The sequence below is a fragment of the Podarcis melisellensis genome (genome assembly GCF_964234715.1).
Source record: "Podarcis melisellensis genome assembly, chromosome: 6".
In the NCBI taxonomy this organism is placed as follows: Eukaryota; Metazoa; Chordata; class Lepidosauria; order Squamata; family Lacertidae; genus Podarcis; species Podarcis melisellensis.
The window spans coordinates 42,596,698-42,611,140 of record NC_138538.1 but is presented as its reverse complement, the minus strand read 5'-3'; the positions used below and the strand labels follow the sequence as shown (position 1 = coordinate 42,611,140).

The following is a 14,443-nucleotide window of genomic DNA, read 5'->3' as shown; positions in this document are numbered from 1 at the left end:
CTATCCATAGTTTCATATGAAATTCTAAGTCTTGATGAGTTACCCCTTCCAAAATCAGCTTTAATCCAAATAGAGAAAAAGAACAACCTTGCTATGTTTTAAGCTGGTAATGTGTACGCAGCCTTACTTTTGATTAAACATGCCTAGGATTCTGTTGTGGTTGGGAATCAGGAGCTAGAATTTGTCACAACTTTCATTGCAACTACTTGGTGACGTAGCTGTCCCATGGGCTATTCAATGCCATTGCAATCTTTAGGGGACTTTGGAGATTTTATCCTTGTGAAGGCTTCTGAGCAGTTGTTGACCTTGACTAAATGAAATTTTCTACCTGTGATATTTCATCTGAACTTTTTGGAAGTCTTATCTCCCTCATTGCAGGTGCCTGGGTCCCACAATGATAAGAGGGATTTTGCCCTCTACATAAAGCAGATCTTACCATTGGGAGTTGGGTACTCACAGTTGGAAAAACCAGGAAGATGGGGAAGGGTCTGTTGTGCTTTGGTGAGTATACCTTTCAGTTTTCAATCTTCCTACTACAATTGTTAGGAAGGACAGAGGTTTCCTACAGAGTTGGTCTTAATAGCCATAGGGTGAATGTGTTCTAGGAAAGGTTTCACAGTGTTGTCTTCTGAGAATGAGCAATAATGTTCAAAATGCTGTCACATGCTTTGGAACTCTTTTTATTAGAGTTATGCCAAATTTGTTCCAACATAAAATGTATGGGGGAAATGTGGAGCTACTGAGAGTGGGATTTCTCCAATATTTCTGAAAGAAGGCATCTTCCTGAGGTGATCCCAGGTAGTCAGAATCTAATTAGAAAACACTTAGATAACACTATTTTATCATGTCATCATTCATTTAATCAATCAAATATAGCTATGTGATGATGCCATGACGCCAAATCATGGCAATGCTTTTGGTGGACAATTCTGTTCCGCCTTGCGGCAGAATCCCAAAAATAACCCTAAAAATGGGTATAGGGTGGTGCTGGTTCATCACACAGGAGGTGCATTGTGTGAAGCATGGCCCCTCCATTTTGATTCAACTCTATTTCTACATACTGATGAAAATATTTTTATCTGTTTCTAACACATTCACTTTTCTTTTGCAGGTTTGGTGGTCCTGCTGCAGCTGCAGCTTGGTGAGAAACTTTCCCTATATGGTTAATGAGACTAAAGTAAGGGTGGCTTTCTAGTGAGGCAGAGTGTTTAAACCAGCCATATTCACTATGCTCTTATAGTCCACAAGGGGTCACACAATGAATATGACTGCTTAGGTAACAAATGACTATTATAGCATTAAGGTGTCTGGAAGGGATAAAGCTCTTTAAAAGTATAGTTTATAGATTTTTTGGCATGAGGATGCCATAGGGAAACAACTTTGGAAGCTCAGTAGGATCAATGAGAAGGAGACCAGACTACCCTGAAGGATGGAGGAGTTATTTCAAATCATATGTGATTATTTCCTCCAGTTGTTCATTTTTTTTAAAAAAATCACAGTACAGTCTTGCATGAGACGCATGGTGGGAAAAGGGGATGCTTAACCCTTCCACCTGTTCATCTTTGAAATCAGTCGTGCCTAGTTATTTTCCCACCCACTGAGGGAAATATAAAGGCTCCCTGTGCATGTATTTTTCCAACTTTGTATAACACTTTAAAACCCTCCAATTCTGAAACAAAGTAGCCCTTCTGCCAATCCATGTGTGTGTCTCTGTGTGTGTATATGTGTGTGTGTGTGTGTGTGTGTATGTATATATATATATGTATAGGGGGAGACAGACATCTGTAAAGCAGATCCTGGTATGCATGCACAAACTCTCCCTGTTTTGGAACTCTGAGCAGGGAGAGCTAATCTGCACAAGGACACCTTCCCTGTGTGGGGAGTGGGAGGTGGATGTGGGAGATGCCCAACAAGGGCTAATTTGCAGCGAGTGGTTATTTTACTAGCTAGAATAGTTTTTATAGCATAGTTGTATAAGGCACAATGACAGCAAGAATGAAAATGAGCCCGGCAAATGTTGCTCATCTTGGTTTCACCCCTTTTCAGGTTCTGCCTACAAACTGGTGTGCTATTTCACCAACTGGTCTCAGTATAGGCCAGAGCCGGCCAAATACTTCCCAAACAACATTGATCCAAATCTCTGTACTCATTTGATATATGCCTTTGCCACTATGAATCAACATAAGATTGCCCCTTATGAATGGAATGATGAGGACAGGCTCTTCCCTGAATTTCAAGCACTTAAGAAAAGGTCAGTATTTTCTTTCTCCAGAATGATGTGAAAACGGGTGATTTTCCAAACACGGTTTTCCATGTATGGAGGCGCAAATAGTATTGAAGACGGAATCACATATAACTGTTTTGATGCAAACGTGAGCACAAATAATCACGAATGCACAATAACAAACACATTTGGAGAGGCCCATAGTCTAATTACTATGTAAGCTTCATGCAAGCAAATCAAGATAAATCAATAGGTTATCTGAAGAAACCCTGTCTATTTGTACAAGCATGTAACATGGATCTTTTTTTAAATTTCAATTTCAAGAAATTGTTGCAAGAGATCTTGAAATAACAGAATAATAATAATAATAATAATAATAATAATAATAATAATAAGTTACTTTGTGCCTTGGTTTTTATTCAGCATCTCAACATTCCTTTAACATTTCACTTTTGACTCTGGAATCACCATGCAAGTTTCTAGACTGATATTCTCTTACATGTTTTACAGCAACCCCAATCTTGTCACACTGCTAGCTATTGGAGGCTGGAATTTTGGCACACAGAAGTGAGTATCCTTTCCACATACATACTAAACTGTGACAGTATTAAGACTCTGAACCCATAGAGTGTGTCCCTGTTGAGCATTTGAAACGCAAGCAGACATAAGATTCAGGCCAGAGTGATAGCTATGGACAAGCAATGATCTGAAATTAAATTCTGACACTGGTTGAGGAATAAGCTATGGGTTCTGATAACAAACCACTCCAACAGGGTAAAAGCAACTTTTGATGAGGGGTTCCAGTGACCTTGTTATCTAGGAATAGGGTCAATAAAAGTGATGATCATTGACATGTATGCTGTGTTCTAAATAAAAACACAAAAGCAACAAATCACAATTTTGTGCTACGATAATCTAGTTCTATGCCAATAATTCTGAGTTCTGTATAAATTATTACAAAATGGACATATTTGCATATATTTCTTTCATTTGCACAATGTAATCTGATGTGGCTAACCAGAGGAGCTATCCAGGGTACTGGATAGGGTACTCTGCCTGACCTGTCCTACTTAGCCTTCCTTCTGGCTTCTGAGCAATGTCCAAAGGCAATGTCCAAATTGTCATACTTCTATTGGGTTCCTCTTACATGTTTCCCAAGCTGCTTGCCCATGGGCAGCTTCTGCATGACTAGAGCAACATTTAAAGGACTCAACCCTATGAGTGGGGACTGATTCCTCCAGTCAAGGAATCAATGCTTTGCCAGGAAGGAATGCCGGTTACATGGGCAAGATCTATATGATCAGACCTCTGACCAGTGGTCGGGCCATTTAAACATTACTTGAGCTGTGTGGGAGATGGTCTTGGAGAAGTGGCTCCAACATTGTTGTGATAAAGTTTATAAAGTACATAGCAGCATTCATTAAGTAAGGGAAGAAGTTTGCCGCAATTCTTAGGGTGTAAATTTTGCATTCACTACTAATCTTTCACTGTGCGATTGTGTTTTATACATACTCCTGATTATGGGCGTATGTGTGATATCAGTTGCAAAAGAGAGCAAACATACATTAAACAGCATAATATATTTTGTTTAATAAAAAGGGAATGTTATCTAAATGGTATGCAAAGGTATGTGGGAAACTGTCTAAGAATCCCCTCTTCCTAGGTTCACTGAAATGGTTGCCTCAGCTACCAATCGTAAAATCTTCATTGACTCAGTGATTGAATATCTTTGTAAGTTTGGGTTTGATGGGATTGACCTGGACTTTGAATACCCAGGATCGAGGGGAAGTCCTCCCGAAGACAAGCAACGCTTCACAATCCTGATTCGGGTGAGAAACCAACACACTAGTTTTGATAATACCCCACAATCTGTGCTTCAGAAAATCGGCAGTAATGTTTGATTCCCAAAACTCCTTTGAAACCACACTTTTCTTATGTCTTACAGTTGTACATAAAGTTTATGTGCAGTTATTCACTACGCAGGATTTAGGTACTGCACGAAAGCTTAAATGATTGGGACAAAATATTTTTGGCATAATATTTTGTAGCCTTTCTGGCTCTTGTCACTTTAAACAACACAATTGTTAGATTAGCACTGCTACACCAGAGCTGCACACTGTACAGCAGGTTGTCACCTGCTCTTCCTCCAAGGATTTAGCAGCAGCAACAGCTGAAATATAAGCAACAGGGCATGACCAATAACTTAGTAATAATAATGACTTAAATGGGGGCAGGCATGTTGGTCACTTGCAGAAAACAATGGAAGAGAGTTGAGTGGCACCATAGGACACTAGTCTGTTAATCTTTAAGGCAGGAGTGGGGAACGTCTGACCTCTGAGCTGGATGTGGCCTGGGATGGGTTCTCAAATGGCCCTAGGCCTTTCCTCCCCAGTCCTGCTCACATAGTGACAGGAGATAGATAGATGGAGGAAGAGAAGTCCCACAAGGCTCTGTCATTTTAAATAACAGCAGCTCTAAAAAAGTACACAAATTGTACACAAATTGGTTTGGGTGGGTAGTCGTGTTGCTCATCAGTAATCGTGCAAAAAAGTAAATCAATAGGTATGGCTCTTGCACTGTTATGTTTCACTCACAATTTAGAAAAGCAATTGAAGCAAGTCTTGGGACAAGAAACCCATTCCCACCCCCCTTACAAAAATATTATGTTTTCACTGCAGGAAAAATGCTTTTAGATAAGAATTGTGGAATGAATGCAACAAATGTGCAACAAGCTATTAGTGTGGAATGTTCTAACATTTACAAGATGTCTGTATTGTAGATCAAAGTGCTGTTTGGCAATTTAAAAAACAGACATACATACCAATAAGGTGGCTGATGAATTAACCATAAATTTATGTAACCTGTTAACCAATTTAGAAGAAGGGTTTTTTTTTAAAAAAACATGCAAGAGTTTATAAGGAACATTAGGAAGGGGCAGTTTCAATGTCTCCTATAGAAATGTGAGTAACAGATACTCATGAGAAACAACAGTAAGGTTTGACATGATTCTCAATATCTCTCCATAGGAAATGCTGGCTGCCTTTGAGAACGCTAAATGTAACGGGAAAAGGCTTTTGATCACAGCAGCAGTTTCTGCTGGCAAAGGGACCATTGATGCTGGATATGAAATTGCTGCAATAGGACAGTAAGTACCAGGAAGCTCAAATGAGGATTTCAACTCTGCTCCTAAATCAGTGGTAGAATTTCCATTTTGTGCAGTTAAGTACCAGTGTCACTGATGAAAACCTAGGAAGATTATAGAGTCATAACATAGCCTGGTATTGGATTTTCCAGCGTTTCTTATGTCATTACTCCATGACAGGGGTTCTCATATTTTTTACCCCAGGGCATCACTTGAGATAACTGAAAACTACCAAGGCCCACCTTGGCTCAGAGCCAGAGCCAGTTACATAATGGTGGTGGAGCTTGGCCTAGTAAGCTGGCAATTATCAACACCATTTTCTGTTGATATCACTCTCTTGAAATTGATAAATTCTTCTCCACAATTATTTTTTTGTGGCAAGGAATTCCATAGTTCAGCCTTCTTCGAGCTAAGTACAATCATCAGCTCTGGAGGTTTTATGACTCGGAGTCACTGTTTTGGGCAGAATCTGCTAATCCAGAAGTGCTGAGTGAAGACAGCTTTTTATTTTATATTTTCCCTTCTGCTTGCCCACTTGCTGCTGAAAGTATTTTGTTGCCATTTCTTCTCCCACTCTTCTATCACATTTTACTTGTACCCCATTCCTCGCCAAACTGTGAGTGTCTTTCACCTTTCCTCTCTACCCCTTTGACATTTACTTCCTCCTAGAGCAGCTTCCCTCTCATATCCTCGTCTCTGTTCCTAGTTTATTTATTTTTCTGTAAATATTAGTCTTCTGTCTTCAGCACCTCCTCTTGCCCTTTCCCCACAGAGGAGGGAGACCTCCTTTTCCTCCTTGCTCCCGAACATCCTGACCACTATGTGAGGAGCTGCAGGTGTTGGCACTGCCCTAGCCAATAACTACAGCATAGCTAAGGGGACAGGGGCACAAGGTGGGAAAATGAAGAGGTATTGTGGCACTGAGGCCCACCTAAAAGTGGTCCGATGCCCACTGGTAGTCCCCAGCTCACTGCTTAAGACACGGTGGTCTATAAGAAACCATGTACTAGCTATAGCAATGGTTTTGTTTGATTTATTCCAGACTTTTAGATTTCATCAGTGTAATGACATATGACTTCCATGGTGGTTGGGATACCTGCACAGGACACAACAGCCCATTGTATGTGGGATCCAAAGACCAGGGTGATTTAAGGTATTTCAACTGTGTAAGTAAAGCCTCCTGATCCTAGAAATGCTACTATTGTGTGTTTTTCACGAGACGGATGAATGTACTGAGTCCTAATTCCACCCTTCCCCTTTTCCTCAGGATTATGCCATGCAATACTGGAAGGACAATGGTGTCCCAGCTCAAAAGCTGCTTATGGGATTCCCCACCTATGGGCGCACTTTCAGGCTTACTTCATCAGATACAGGTGTTTGTGCACCTGTCTCTGGGGCTGGCTCTGCTGGCCCTTACACCCGCGAGGCAGGCTTCTGGGCCTACTATGAGGTAACTCTCTTGCGCAACTCTCTTTCAAGCTCTGCTCCGCTTGCAGGCTAAATGTGATATGACTGTGTATATGATTAGTTCCTGGGTCAAAGGGGGAGTACTTGAAGAAGAAGCTTCCTGTAGAGGTGAGTAGGAGGAAGAAGCCTGGAGACCTAGGAGTAAGCAAGGCTCTTTGTCTGCTGTAAAACAACCCAATGACCTCTTGCTTTAATAAGCACTTTCTCTGCGTATGTTGGACAACCTGGAACAACAGGATCTTATTAAAAAATTAATTAAATGGCAATTCTAGAGAAAAGGGTGAAAGCGGAAGTATCCTTGGAGCTGAAAGACTTAGCATCCATGTCCTGTCACCACCTTGTGCTCTTCCTACAGTGCTTATTGGCAACAAGTCTGCAAGCCGCTAATAATGTCCCATGCAATATGAGAGGACTACCACATAGCACAGTTGGCACGGACTAAGGCTGATAAACTCATGGGTTGCATGTTCTCATAGTGCTGGCACATGTTCCCAAGTAGTCGCATTGTTGGAAAACCCCTCGCCCACATGCTATACTCAGTCTTAGATTATTTAAGCACCTAATTAGGGAACCGGACTACAATAGTTTTGTCATAAATGTTTCTCTCTATAGCTATCATGCTTATGCCAGCATTTTAAACAGTATCAGACATTTACCTTATTAGATGTGATATATTGTGCTCAATAATAGGTGCTTAGCTGTGGCTTGCTTTTCTTATCCTCTGTTTCCAGGTCCACACCCTCTTTTTAGATTTGTTCTAGAGGTCCAGTTTGAAATATTAATGATTTACTCTACACAGAGGTTCAAATCAAGGCCTTAGACACATGTGGCCATTCAGAGATAGATGTGTCAGGGAATGCGCTGATATGAGAAAAAATCCTTCTCAGGAAACCCTGACCCTTATTACCGTAGTTTTTAGGTGCCTGAATCAGCACAAAACGGGGGCCAAAGCTGAGCCCACAATGATGTCCTCTGGTATTAAGAATTGCAGAATGATTTTTGTGTGTGTAATGTTTTCACAGATTTGCACATTTTTAAAAACTGCCACAAAAGAATGGATTGATGATCAGAAAGTTCCATATACCTACAAGGGTAATGAATGGGTTGGATATGATGACATTTGCAGCTACAAATACAAAGTAAGATGAATGTGTTTCATTTTCTTTTTACCATTTTCCTAAAATTAGGACATACGTGGACTGCATGTTTGAACTGACATGGGATTTAGCAAAGATGTGAATTATCGCTGTCCAAATAAGAAGTGGTTTGAGTAACAAATATGAAATGAAATGGAAAAATGCTGTGGAATTTTTTTATTAAATAGCTTTTTGTTTTGTTTTTTGCCAGGTCAAATACCTGAAAGAGAACAATTTTGGAGGTGCCATGGTTTGGGCAATTGATCTGGATGATTTTCTGGGTACATTCTGCAATGAAGGAAAATATCCTTTAATAAATGAGCTGAAGAGACTTCTTGAATCAAATGGTAAGCTGTTTCCAGAAGGGTAGCCATGTTAGGATCTTTTTTTTTTAAAAGATATTTATTGAGATTTTCAAAAAACAAGAGAAAAAAAAGGAAAAATTAAAAACACATAGCTTTTATATTCCTTATTTTCAATAACATCTTTCCCTGACTTCCCCACACCTCCCCTTCTTGTATTCCAATTCCAATTATTAGCTCAGCAAATTCTTGTCCCCAAATTTTGCCTTATTATATTTAATTCATTTTAATTAACCAATTTTAACTTATAAACCTCAATTTGTACGTCAATGCTCATTCTTTAAGCCCTTTTCTAAAATCGACCCAAGTTCCCTTCCACAAATTTCCCAATTTTTATACTGGTAACGAAACAGAATAAAAAGAAACAAAATATAATTGTATACCCTTTGGATTCCCAAAATCCCACCCCCCCTTTCCCGGTTTCGATCCCCAACAAATGTCCATCAGTCTATCAACTATCAGCCTGGAGACCTCACGTCCGAGGCTCTTAATTCTCTTTCAATTCCTTTCTGCCAGTTTTTGTCGATAGTCCTTTGTATTAAACACCAAGTCTCGGAGAAGCTCTGTCCCAATAGGGTCCATATTTCTTCCAGCCAGACCTCCATATTTAAAAGTGGGCCCCAAATCTTGTTTCTTACTCCTTTTAAGTCCAAATGTCCCAAATGTCCCAAAAGCCCCAGCTTCCATCCTAATCAGATTTGTAATCCATAGGTCTTCAGATCTCCCCATGAGGAGATCTCTCCTTTCTTCATCCTCCAATTCAAACCAGATTCTCATCATCCAAATCTTGTTATCCTTTGTATCCATCTTAGCAGGCCTCTGGCTCTCCTTTATCATCTGCGATGTTCCAGCTCCTCCTTCCCTCTCCTCCGAAACAGCACGTATCTCTTTCTCCACTCTCTCAAAAATCTCAGATTTCTTTTCTTGTTCAGCTGCATAGGCTTCTTGAGTCAAGTCCTTATCAAATTCAGTGAGTTTATTTGCTGTTAAGTTCATTGTTGTAACATTTATAGCCAAAACTTCACTTTGACCTTGTAACTTTCCCAAGAGAAAGAACATTCTGTCCAGTTCAGCCTGTATTTTTCCACCTGCAGCCATTCTTGTAGTGTCCCTGAACCCCCCTCTAGAGGGATTCTGGTTACTTAGTATTCCTTCCCTCTCCAATCCAAAAGTCAAGTTAACTTGTTTCAGTTCTTCTTTGTTTTCAACAATTTAAAACCAAATTGTAACAAATGTAGCCAGCAAAGACAACAGAAACAAAGTTCTCTTTTTTTCAGCTTTGACAGCTAGTTTGACAGCTGTCAAACTCTTCTATGTCTTCTCAACAGGCTCTATCGCGGATCACTCCCGGGTCCCGGGGGGTTTCACTTCAGCTCAGCTCTCAAAATCAAAATCAACTCTTATCCTCCAGCAAAATTACTTATACTGCCAAATTGTGAAATTAATAACTTTTATCCAGTAAGGAAAAAAAAAAGTTCTCTCAACCTTAGTTATCTAATCCTTGCTTTAAATTGTCTACAGGACGGGGAGACGGACTTCCTTTTTGCGCCTTCCCCGATCGTGCCTAATTCAGAAAAAAAAAGAATTTTCCCTTTATAGTTCCAATTTCCGTACTACTCACGGGTTGTTACTTTTAGAATCCAAATGTTCAAAGGAAGAAGTCAGCGCTCTCTGGCCATGGCATGCGGCTTCGCTCCGTAGGAGAAGCAATCGACTCACAGCACTCCGCGGCTCCCCGTCCCCCGTTCCACAGCCTTTAAAAAGGCTCCTTCGCGGGTCGGGGGGTGCAAATGGTGCCCGCCGAGTCACCAGGTCCACAGGCTGCAGCGCCTGTGGTTTCTGAGGGTCCCCGCGTCGCCGCGGCGGCAAGACTCGTCTTCTACGGAGCCGATTCCCTCCGGAGCTCGGAGGGAATCCGCCATTAGTCGTTGGCGCTAACCCGGAAGTCGCCATGTTAGGATCTTGTGGCATCTTAAAGATGAGCAAATTTCCTATGGCAGAAGTTTTCATGGGATGGATACAGTTCATGGCATGAGTTGCATGAAGTAGCAAACAGATATACAAACAAAAAGGGTGACGGGAATGTAGAGGACTGAGGTAAGAGGAAAATGAAATGCAGAAAGAACAGACTGCGTTGATTACCTGAAAGCAAGATAGTGACAGTGACAAATTAGCAACGCAGCAGTGATCGTGATGACACCCTGGCATTAACTTAATCTCAATTTAAGCTACCAGTGACAGAAATGAATTGCCTGATAAACTATAGTTCAGCGGTTTCCCACTGAAGTTTCCATCTGTAGCTCCTTTGTTCAATGATCTAGGACACTTGGAAAAATTATTCCTGCTCAGTTATGTTATTGTTAAGTAAATAGGCATGGTTAAGTTAATAGAATATTTGACTTAGAATATAATTGCTATGCCTCTGCTGCTCACACAAGGACACTCACATTGGCAGTGCGGGAGCAAGGTTTCCCTTTATTTCTTTATGTTTCATTCCCTGGGCTTCTCATACTTAGGACATAATATTCTGGGATTATTTTAGCCTCAGAATGATTCCACACAGGGCCAGATTTAGGTTTGATATGGCCCTAAGCTACTGATGGTAATGGGGCCCTTTATATGTTCAACTGTCCTTTGTCAACAACAAAATGTCGCTGTTTTTTGTGTACATACGCCTTGTCTCACGGACGTTCCAAGTTGCGTCCGTGGCAAACCTGGAAGTAAACACTGGGTTTGCCGCGATTTGCGCATGCGCGGAAGCAGCTTCTGCCATCTGCGCATGTGCAGAAGTGCACTACCGCCAAATTTATTGATCATTTTAATACTTTCTTTATTTGTAATTAAATTCATTAATGGTTTCATTACAATCAAGCAGCATATAAATGTTGTGAATGAATGAATGAATGAATCAATCAATCAATCAATCAATCAATCAATCAATCAATCATGAAGCCATTTTCTACAGTGTGAGAAGAGGACCATGCCTGTAAACAAACTGTGGAAATAAGCAACACCGAGTTGGGGATCCCCCTTGATATATCCATCATATGATCCCATATAATATGATCATATGATCCCATATAATTATGAACATACAGAATTCCTTTACAGGGTTCTGTGTTCAATGGGAGTCACAAATTCCCAAGCCTGTCTCCCATATGAAGTGCAAGTCAGCCCCTAGCTGATCATGTACCTCTAAGAAATGAATAGCATTTGCAAGAAGGCAAGTGGACTGGACATCTTTGGTTTACATACGCACACAATGAGCTTTGCCTGGGAGCACTTTCTTATTTATTTGTATCTAAATTGATATGACCTGTTTGCATAAACACACCTTCCCTGGGTGTCTCATTCCTTTAGTATGATTCTGTAGGAATATGATTTTTTCACTGTGTTTTTAAATATTAATTTTAGAGCCTATTGTGCCAGACTGCCCTGGTGGTGTAACTCCAACACCTTCCACAACTACTACTACCACTAATGGAGATACAGGTCCTACTCCTCCTCCTCCTGCAACAACAACTGTGGGGCCCCCAGTGCCTGGTAACTTTTGTGCCAACCAACCGGATGGTATCTATGCGGACCCAGAAGACAAGACCAAATTCTATGTATGCGCTAACCATCAGACTCACAGTTTCAGCTGTGCAGCTGGATTGGTTTTCGATGACAGCTGCAAGTGCTGCAACTACCCTTAAATATTAACAGGTGGTTTCCATCAAGGAGAGATGATTAAAATTATGTAGCCTTGTGGTCCACAGCAGACCCCTTTGCCTACAAATAAAATCTACCAGGCATGGCTAAAGTATGTTTGTGCTGATGTCTTTTTGGTAAAATATATTGGCTGGGTGTCCTTACTTTCATTCATGATAAATTTAAAGAAGAAGATGTGGCTTTTTATGTCCCGGGCAAGATGGAGCTAAATGTGGCTTACCCAGCATAGGCTTGTGCATAGGAGGGAATCACCAAAGGGACTTGAAAATGGGAAGGGCATAATCCAAAGGCATACGATGCAGCAATTTTGTTAAAGTTAATACTAGCAACAAAGGAAGTTTTCTTTATCTAGCCCAGCATTGTCTACTCTGGCTGGCAGAGATTCTTTAGATTTCCAGGCAGATAGTATTTCACAATTCCTTCTACCTGATCTCATTTTGTAGTTTTCTGTTGTGAACTGCCCTCGGATCTTCGGATGAAGGGCAGTATACAAATTCAATAAATAATAATAATAATAATAACTGGAGATGCCAAAGATTAAACCTTCAGCATGCTAAGCATCTCTCCCCAGTCCAATCTCAGTGTGGTGATTTCTTAGATGTGAAACTGCCCAGGAATTCCATGTATTCTGCCTCCCATTCCATCACAGAAGAACGAACAAATAATAACGAACAGTATCTTAATTTAGGCTGGATTCTGCCCAAATTAATAGTGTTGCACCTCATCCCAATCTTTGAGTGATGCAAGATTCCAGAGGTTCCAGGTGTGCTTACCCAGGGTCCATGTTTCCTTTTGGAAGTGAGGCACAATGGAGACTGTGGTGTCTTTAGGATATGTGTTTATTTACATAACCTGAGCCTACGATGCAGGGGTTCACAGCATTAACCCCCCCTGTGATGGAGGGGTTCGCAACATTAACCCCACAGCATTAACAGAAACAAGAGGGTCTTGTTTCTCCTATAGCTGCAGCCTTGGATTCAAATAGACACCAGCCATGGGTCTAACCCTCTTTCCAGCTTGCTGCCTTTACCAGACTGCAGCCTTTTCCCTCCAGGTCACATTCCAGCCAACTCTAAAGCCTTGCTTTTGTTCTTCTGAGCAGGAGGGTTCCCAACCACTTGCCATCTAGTACAGAGCCTTTGCTGTCTTAACGTCTTTCTTTATGGCTTAGCACCTTCCTCTTGTCCTTCTAATGGCCCATCATCTCAGTTGCTTTTCTGCTCAGAAAATTGGCCTATCTTATGTAAAGTATTAACAATTGCCTTGATTAAATTCTAACCCCTACTGGACCCAGGAATTTAGAGGAGTCTGGTACCCACAAACTCATAACAATATCAGTCTGTTTAGAAATGACAACCCACATTTTAACTTGCCAAAATACCTTAGGTGAGATCCAGAATAAATTAACAACACAGCACAACACAACACAACACAACACAACACAACACGGGCGTGTAATACTGATGAAGCTCTGTGAAGCAGTGGAGTTACTGCTGCATCTGCAATCTGGTTACTCAGCACAAGGCGGTGGTGGGGAGAGGTAGATTGGGTCTGGAACAGGCTTTCTGCTGGTGCCACCAGTTGGGAGAGTAGCTTGGACAGACCCCATTTCAGGGCCTTCTGTGGGGCTGCACTGGCAGCGATACCCCTGGCTAGCATCCTGCATGCCTGCAGATTCAGTGGATGGGGTGGGCAAGGTCTGGGTTGGTGGGATTGCACTGGCTGAAATGACCAAAGGAATTCCTCCACTCAGTGCTTTTTTCTGGGGGGACACAGGGTGCACATACCCCTAAACATTTTGTGAAAGCCGGTCGCCTTCCAAGGCGGGCTGGGTTGCGGTCAGGCCTCAGACTCTTCCTGCATCCAGCAGGAGGGCATGGCTAGTCCCCTGTAAATTGGGGGAATTCCAGTCATGTCATGGCCACAGCCGGCCAATCCGGTTGGCTAGGGGGCGTGGCTAGTGGCATTTAAACAGCCGCATGGCCGAGAGTTCACCCTTCTGTTCCTGCTTCCTCAGATGTAAGTTTGGCCTCATTGAGGGGCTGTATTTCAATATGAGTAGGAAAATGAGAGTACCCCTAAACATTTTTTAAGAAAAAAAGCACTGCCTCCACTCAGTCCAAACCACATATGTAAGAGGGGTGTGTATGTTGAATTGCATTAAATATCAAGTTACAAAAAATAAAATATAAATAGCAGAAGGGCAGCAAACAAAGAGGCACAATTAAACTCCAAAGCAGCAGTAGAAGATCATGCCACAGTTCAATCAGAAGCACAGGCAAATAAATTATTTTTAATCCCTCTCCTGCAATTTAACAAGGATGGCAGTAGATGGACATTTCCAAGGCTGGCTGGCCCAAGAACAGATGGCACTTCAGGAGAAGGGAACTTTGGTGCCCAG

At 41.5% G+C, this 14,443-nt stretch overlaps 1 protein-coding gene across 1 annotated transcript; it reads left to right on the top strand.

Annotated features, from left to right (window-relative positions):
* Positions 1-476: 476 nt before the first annotated feature.
* Positions 477-12,105, top strand: LOC309371689 (acidic mammalian chitinase-like; the record flags this gene model as incomplete). Its single annotated transcript, XM_081914576.1, has 11 exons — positions 477-501; positions 1,112-1,141; positions 2,047-2,251; positions 2,735-2,791; positions 3,888-4,053; positions 5,251-5,369; positions 6,409-6,532; positions 6,634-6,816; positions 7,856-7,972; positions 8,181-8,316; positions 11,746-12,105. The coding sequence occupies 11 exons, from the start codon at positions 477-479 to the stop codon at positions 12,024-12,026; spliced, it is 1,443 nt and encodes a 480-aa protein (XP_081770702.1). The 3' UTR covers positions 12,027-12,105.
* Positions 12,106-14,443: the final 2,338 nt, after the last annotated feature.